The 8,407-nt window shown below is 35.8% G+C and overlaps 1 protein-coding gene across 12 annotated transcripts in view; it reads left to right on the forward strand.

The window, feature by feature from the left end:
* Window positions 1-8,169, forward strand: part of NFIB (nuclear factor I B) — a 245,222-nt gene extending 237,053 nt beyond the window's left edge. For all 12 annotated transcript variants that reach the window (XM_075931560.1, XM_075931559.1, XM_075931566.1 and 9 more), the window contains one exon: window positions 1,563-8,169. In XM_075931560.1, coding sequence (XP_075787675.1) covers window positions 1,563-1,692 — 130 coding nt within the window. In that variant the 3' untranslated portion in view covers window positions 1,693-8,169. The remainder of the gene's footprint in view (window positions 1-1,562) is intronic.
* The last annotated feature ends 238 nt before the right edge of the window (window positions 8,170-8,407 follow it).

An 8,407-nucleotide genomic window follows, 5' to 3' on the forward strand; every position in this document is an offset into this window, starting at 1 on the left:
CTTTTCTATGTTTGCATAGCAACAGTTGAAAAGATTGCAAAAACCTACCACATATAATCTTAATTACTATCTATGCATTTTAGTATTGATAAATGGGGTCTGATTTCCTCTTGATGCATGCTTCTAAATCACATTAGCACTAACCAAGCATATGCATTTATTTGGGAAACAGGATCATAAATGGATGATCAAAGAAATGGGAAAGAAGAAAACGTCATTCCCTCACCAAAAAATATAATAAATATGGGTATCAGATTTCAACATATGTAGATGTTTTCCAAAAAAGTACATAGCAGATACACAACAGATTAGACATGTGTGTACTTGGATAGGCAGGACCAAATGGATCCATAAGTATTCAAATACCTACTGTGCACACATCCTTTGTTATAAATTAATTGCTTGCACTGGTGTGCATGCCTGATTTTGACAATCTGACCCGGAATATATGTTTCAATTTGATATAATGATCTCTCTTATCATGCTTATGTTTGCTGAACAATATATGGCCAAACTTCCCAAAGAATTCATTATTCATCAGCTTCCTGTTAAGTACCTACATAAAAGGCTAGATCTTCAAAGAGCTCAGGTCTTTCAAAAGAGCTTTTTTGAAAATCTGGCCCCAATTGTCAGCACTATACACTTTGGGAAATCTGACCTGGAATGAATAAGGACCTAACTTTGCAAATACTTTCCCACTAGGTGTAATTCTTATTACTGATAGTTACTACTTGGTAAAAATCTACATGTTAATAGGGCTTAGATTCCTTAGTGACACAGGTGCTATTGAGTATGGAATCTAGGTTTCTAAGGCCTTTTGAAAACGTTACCTACTGTGTCTTCAGCAGATGTACTTATTTCATAATTTTTACATATGACCGTAAGTATTTGAATATTGACTCCTAAATTATCTGATGTTCCTTGTCTGTTTCTCCATAGGACTGTAATAAGGAATGTACACTTGCTTTTGAAAATGTCTAGAAAATTGTATGTTTTCATGTATTAAAGCTGAAAATATTTCTTTCAGCAAAATCTGCTGCATTTTAGACTCGTGCATCTCACAGGCACATAATTTAATGGAGAGAGGGGTTGAGCTTTTGTGATGGAAGGGATAGAAGATTTATTAAATTACAGAAGAGACAAAAGAGATGTAGATTGTACATTATGTGTCCGTTTAAGTGATATAACATGTACACTGTAACGGATTGAATAGTTCTTAAAATCAGAGCCGTGGTATTATGAGTTCTCATAATGTAGTTTTTTGCACCTGCTCATAAACTTGCCTCTTTAACCGGGGATTCATTAAATAAGCAGGCTATTTAGTGTACAATTACAATAACACTAGTGCAATTCATATTAACACATTTAATTTTGTCTTCCAATTATGCTTTTGCAAAGGAAACTGTACATACTTGAATTTCAAGTGACTGTAATAAATTTACCATCTTAAATTTATCTTAATAGTACTATTTATAATGAATATTAATTATGTTTTTATTGTTGCAACATTCTTAATCTTTATTTTGTTTTCTCTCTCTCTCTCTCTTTTCCTCTCCCAACAGTCCTGGTACCTGGGCTAGCTTGGTCCCTTTTCAAGTATCAAACAGGACACCAATCCTGCCAACAAATGTCCAGAATTATGGTTTGAACATAATTGGAGAGCCTTTCCTTCAAGCAGAAACAAGCAACTGAGGGAAAATGGAACAAAACAAAAATTATAAAGAAAAAAAGAGAAAGGAAGACAGGACAAAAAAAAAAATGAAACTGAAGAAAGAAGAAAAATAGACCAGCAATTGCAGCATTTACAATCACTGATTCCCTTAAGGTTGAAACTGTAATGACATAAAAAGGGTCGATGATATTTCACTGATGGATAGAATGCAGCCACTGCTAAGTAGCCTTTGTTATTTGAAGTCCGCTGGGAAATAGATGTTCTGTCTCTGACAATATATTTTAACTGACTTTCTAGATGCCTTAATATTTGCATGATAAGCTAGTTTTATTGGTTTAGTATTCTTGTTGTTTACGCATGGGATCACTATTCCTGGTTATCTCACAAAACAAAGGCTAGGCAGCAGCAGCGCTGCAAGAGGACAAGGGCTGTGAGACAGCCGTTTTCTCAATTCAAAGTTAAAAAACAAACTCTGTAGCCTTTAGTTATCAGTACAGATTTATTAAACTTTGGCCCTTAACCCAGCCTTTTCTAGTGTGTTACCTAGTCTGGAATTTTCCAAGTCAGTATGAACATAGGCTCTATGGAAGAAATGCCTCTATGTAAGTAAAAGTGTTATCTCCTCTTACAACAGTAAAAAATATTTTACATTTTTACCCACTAAAGAATACTTACAGAGGCAAGTGCAATTTAAAAATATATCTAAAGGGGAACATCATTATAAGTCCTTCAGCCCTTGGACTCTAAATTGAGGGGATTAAAAAGAATTTTAAATTACTTTGAGCAAATTTATTTTCCCCTCAGTTTTGAGGGCATTAAATAAAGACAAATCATGTCATTGAGAAGAAGAAATTAATGGAAACACAGCACTTATGTTGGTTTAGCTGCTGCCTCCATGGAGGGGTAGGATTTATTTATTTAAAGTTACTGGTTGCATCAAGAACCCATAGGGTAAATGTAAAGTTCTATAAAATCTGCATCATAGAGACAAAGAGGAAGGCAAATCCATGTCACAAAGGCAAAGCTTACAGTTTACAAACTGGGAATAGCTGGGTGGGTGGGTGGGTAAGATATATTTAAACATGCACTCTCAAACAAGTCTAGTCACAGGGTGCTGAAAACTTGCATGGTGCTTTCAGAAATTAGCCTTGTTCAACACATTTCTCATATTGACAGAACAGTAATGTGCATGGGCAGACACATTTTGCCTCTGTGTCTCTTAAAACTAATTAATTGATTAAAAATACTCTTTCCAGTAATCCTAATTTGCACGAAGTTATAATGTCCACATTACGTGCCTTGCCTTGAAATCTTAAAAAAAGTGACATCACTCTACTTGTTTTGCTGCATTTATTATCATTTTAAATCTTTACCATTTTTATGACAAAATATTTTGTACTCCAGATGGGGGGAAAAGTGTGACATCATGGATTTTTTAGACAGTTATACCTTTATCTCACATTTATAAAGCATATCATGGCTGTGTATAGTTGCCGCTTAAAAATTGTAATCGACCAGCAATATTTTCAGTATTTTGGTGTTTTTTCTATTAACCTTTCATGTTTTTCATCTTCCAATTAATATTTGGGAGGGGGGGTTCAAATTTATATGAATTATGCAATACCAAGTTTTGCCTATGTAGGTAGTGCTTTTAGCTGTATTGGTTATTATAGGTAAGTACACAGATTTAAAAGAGAAAAAAAAAGAATAATGTATGCTTTTTTTTTTGTTTGTTTTAATTGACCAAAGTGGGTACTGCTATTTTTGCAGTGTGATGAGGTCCTTTTGTGTACTGAGAGATGGACAGGGGATTTTTTTTATACATATATATATATTCTGGGGAGGGTGGGGAGGATTTTTAACACTTTACAGTGTAGCTGTGAAGCAGTGCACTCTTAGCCAGGCAAGGACTGCAAAGCGACTGTTCTGCCTACTGTGACAAACTTTCAAATAGGTTCCCTCTTTTTAACTTCCCACCTGGGGTGCAAGCTGAACTCATTTCTGGATATTTTTTTTAAAGGATTCTGTTGGAGGCAGACTTGACTTGAGGAAATTGTTTTACTTTTTTATTTCAAGAGGTCAAGACCCACAGTGAGGCCGCGTCTCTTTAATTTTTGGTAAAGGTATTATATCCCAAAATGTACTCTCTTAGAAGGTGTTTTAGCTAGAATGACATGGAAACCCTCTTTCTTCTATGAGATGCACATACTGGGCCAAATTCTTTGTGGCTTAACTGTTGATTTCAGTTGACTCCAAAGGAGTTATGCCACCAGAGAATTTTGAGAACTATATTTAAATGACTGGCAAATGCTCTTTTTCCCTAAGGAAAAGAGTTGCTGTTCTGTTGTTTTTAGTTTATTTACACACAGCATCTGAATTACAGGCATCTACCTTAGCAAACCAATGCCGGAGGTTTAGAATTTCTTCACGTACAAAAGGTCAGATGGAAAGCTACAGTTCTGTACGGTAACTTAAATGGAATTAGAATACAGTGTAAATAAAAGTTTATTTGAAGTAATGTAAAATCTTACAGACTAGCTGGCCTAATGCTGCAAACCTTGTGTACATAAGAACTCTGCTTTACAGCTCAGCTTGGGGAGAATTTGCCCTTTAGTGCACACCCTTTTATTGGGGTGTGGGTGCAGGGGAGAATAAACTGCTGAGAATTAAGCAGCCTGTGTGATAACTGAGCCCATTTCTCCACTAGCTTTTTGTCTTCAAATTTGCCATCATTGATCTACCACTGGCATGTAGTTCTAGCAATGGTAGTGCACTGCTGAGAGCCCTAGTGGCTACTAGGTGCTGGCATTTTTTTACTACTGTGTCATCTAGCCCTCCTCAGAGCAAGTCCAGATGACACAATAATTAAACACAGTGGCAGTTTCAAGCACTATATCTCCACTAGTGCTCCCACCGATGCCTACCGCCATTGGAGCTGTATCAGTGGGATATGCTATGAGAAACTTGTGTGTAGGTAAGGCCTAAAAGGCAAGAGAGAGAGAAACTAGAAAATAAAAAATCCTCAAGATTTAGTTAGCTAAATTTAAAAAAGAAACCAACTTTATGTTGCTCTTTTTTTGAGCCCATAGTAAGTGAATTCATTCACTAAATAAGCGGCTGTTAAGACTAACTGAAATGTAGTAACCAACTTGAGGACTCCTTAGGCTGTGGCCCTGATAAAATAAGTTACGTATTGTTCTCTCATCACATCACTTAATAATGAACAGCTATGAAGTATGTTTATGTGCTGGAGAACTGTATTTGATTATCCCATTCAGTGAGATGTCCCCTTAAACTTTGACTAGCACAGCAGGATGAAACCAAGACAAGTCCAGACTATAAAGTGCAATAATTTAATGCTTATCCTTGTAGACAGCAGATGCTCTTAACTGAACTTTTCATGAATCTTTGACCTATTGTGTGAACAAATCAAGCTTACTAATGCAGACTATTACTATTTTTTTAAAGTCAGACTTGCTCTGTGTGAATGAATTTTCTTCAGTGGAATGTTAAGCAACACTGTGGGTTTTTCTGCCTGCCTCTTTAATATAAAGGCATGTTTTGAATAAAAAAACCACAAACTTCCTTTTCTTTTTTTCTTTCTCTTTTATTTCTTTTTTTCCTAAGTTCAAAATTCAAAAGATTAAGAAAATATTGAGGACTCAAATCCAGTCTCTAGCCTCCTCCTTCACCAGGAAGTGTATTCTGACTAAATCAAGCCACCCCGTTCTATGTGCACTGTTCTGCCTTTATTAACTTGCTTTGCAGCCCTAGCCTTATGGCTGTGCCACTGAAGTGTGTTTCCCCTGGAGTGACATGAACGTTTGAGGCTTGACTAAGGGAAAAAAAAAGGCAGTGAAGGAGACTGTACATAAAGACATGGCAAAATATTAATTATAGCAATATAGTTGTGGGGTGATGTTCAGGTGGGCAGCTCCATTGAAAATATGTGAATGAATCTGTGAAGCTGCAAGTAGCGAGAAGAATGGAGGATCTTCTTAATGAACCGCCTACCTTGTAGACAGTAATTTGTACACTGTATAGTTTTGTTAAGAATTTTTTTTTAATTAAAGTACCCTTGTTTGTAAAGCTAACTTTTTAACAGTTATAATGGAAATATATGACATTTCCATTTTTAAAGTAAACAAGAATATTCCTTGTTTGGAAACTGGACTTGGGTTAAAACTCTCCAGTTTCTTAATTTATGTATTAAAAAAATCTGTCCATGTTAGGAGTTATTTCGCAGATTCCTATGCTTGAAAAGCCTAGGTTACTAATCCTTTAAAAAAGTTGTAAATGGAGAAAAGTTATATTTTATGAAGGTTATTTTGTTGTATTTAGTATTGGAAAAGTTGGTTTTCAGAGCATTTCAGAATGTTGGAAGCACCACTGTCTTTTTATTAGTATATATGGCCTTTAGCAAAAGTTTTTTGTGATTGTTACATGATGGTATTTAAGATTAGGTTCACAGAGCATTCAGGATAGGCAGAGAACTCTAACAGTACTTATTGTCTCACATAGCTGTGTCCTCAGGGAGCAGAATTTTGGATTTGCAACTTGTAGCTTCATAAGGACTTAATGAAAGAGATTGCACAGGGACATACTCAGCCATGACACCCAAGTGTGTTCTGTACCTAAACTCTAAATTATATGTACAGTTTGAGATTATGAAGGCTGCAGAAAGTTATCCCACATTCAGTGTGCAGTATTCACTTTTAATGAAACAACTTTATAACGTTGCTGGCAGTAAAGCCCTAAGCATGACATCCAATATAGTTTACATGATCCTGTCAAGGTCCTTTGTTAACATTAACCAGCTGCATGCTTCCTGAACTTTTTTTTTTTCAATTTGGTTTCTATAGAAAACTTAAAAAAATATGCAGGCTAATCAAGTTCAACAGGAAAAGCTCAAAATTGAATGTTCTACTCCATGTTGAAGGAGCTGAAAACTATCTCCTTCTTATTTGCACTTTCTGCTAGTTCCCCTATTTTTTTTTAATTCCTCAAAATTGTGTGGGTGTGGTGGAGCACTGCAGTTGGAGGATAACACGGACCACTGATTTTGCCCTTTAACCCTGCACAATGACCTTTGCATCAGCCAAACTTATTGCCATGACAACTCTTGTACTGTTTCCACACCACAGCTCTGTTGGTCACATTGTTAATAGTAAAGGGGACAAGTTGGAGACGGTCAATTTTTTCATTTTTTGTTGCAATTTTTTCTTCAACGGTTGTAAGTAGTTTTTTTTAATAATAAAAGAGTTCACTAGTTATTACTCTTTAGAAATGTGTGTGTTGCAATTCAAATGTATGTTGAATTTGTGAAAAGGGCTTCAGTGCCACTAGCATCCCAATACGCTAGACTAAGCCTTTGATACTTTTATTGCATGATACAGTACCAGTAAAACAAAAGGTGGCCTAAATAAACGGAAAGCAGTGTGAGCTAGTGACACTAAAGCCAGTCTTTGTATTACTGTATTTTTGACAGAATGGTTTTGAAAACTGTGCTACAGGGACTGATGTGGCAAATGTATCTCTATATGCAGAAGGAAGTTTTTTAAGAAGTATGGCTTATTATGCATTCTTCATTGAGGGCATTGAAGTTGCATGGACTGATAAAAGTTGATGCAAAATGAGAAAGAAACAAAATAAACCAGCAAAATGTTTACCAAAAAACTCAAACAAATGAGCAGTGCCTGTTCAATTTCACAGTCTCTGTTGAGTTCAGTTGTAAATATGTTTCAGATAACATTTTCTTCAAAAAAAAATTTAAAAAATTTAAAAAAAAATCTCTACAACGCTGTAGAATGTGAGGGGTAACTCAAATCCCAGACATAGGCTTCTCAAAAACTGCATTAGATTATGTCTTCATCATAAGCTGTTAATTTGTGCTTATATCATATAGAACTTTTAGTAAACTGGGAAGAGGCACCCCATCTCAATGATATTTCTCTGAGAACAACTTTTGTAGGGCTGTGTGTTTCTTTAGATACCTTTAGTACAACTGTAGGTGACAAGTAGTCAGTTATTGCTTGCTAGCTACACACCAGGGTTGATCCATTTTAAAACTTTTGGCATTGTCCCCCCCATACTGTAGGCCATAAATACTGAAAGTTGTATTTTAATTAAAAAAGGAGTTGCATGAACAATCTTGGTGTAACAAATCTTTTCCAATGGGATGCATTACACTATAGTTAGTTAATTTTGGGAACTGGGGCTCTCTGGCAGCAGACCCATTTTGAGCCAGAACGTTAGCAAAGGTTTTTATTGTGCCTGGTTGGAGGAGGATAATGTTCTTTTGGGTACTTTTTGTGGGTTACAAATGAACTCAACTGCCACAAGTTTTAAACTGGTGTAAATCAAGCTTGACTTAATGTGATTGTTACTGTTATATCCAGCCTATACTGCTAGCAGCTGCTCATACTGCAGTCAATTACTGGAAGCGGATATATTTCCTATGCAAAAACTGTTTAAACAATAAAATGAGCTATGCTACAGACCTTGGTCTCATGTTTTCTTTACCCCTGCCACCCCCTTTAGAGTTATGATTGGTTGGTAGTATTTTGGAAATTACTCCTAATCCACATATTTTGACAGCACTGCAAAGACTCTATAGCTCTTGGTTTTGTTTCACTACTTATCTGCATACATCTTGATGTTTAATGTACAATGGAAAAGAAGAGAAAGGGGGGAAAATAATGTTTCAGTTCCACTATTTGCTGAAATTTCGCTGTT

The sequence above is a fragment of the Pelodiscus sinensis genome, chromosome 6, assembly GCF_049634645.1.
Source record: "Pelodiscus sinensis isolate JC-2024 chromosome 6, ASM4963464v1, whole genome shotgun sequence".
Lineage (NCBI taxonomy): Eukaryota > Metazoa > Chordata > Testudines > Trionychidae > Pelodiscus > Pelodiscus sinensis.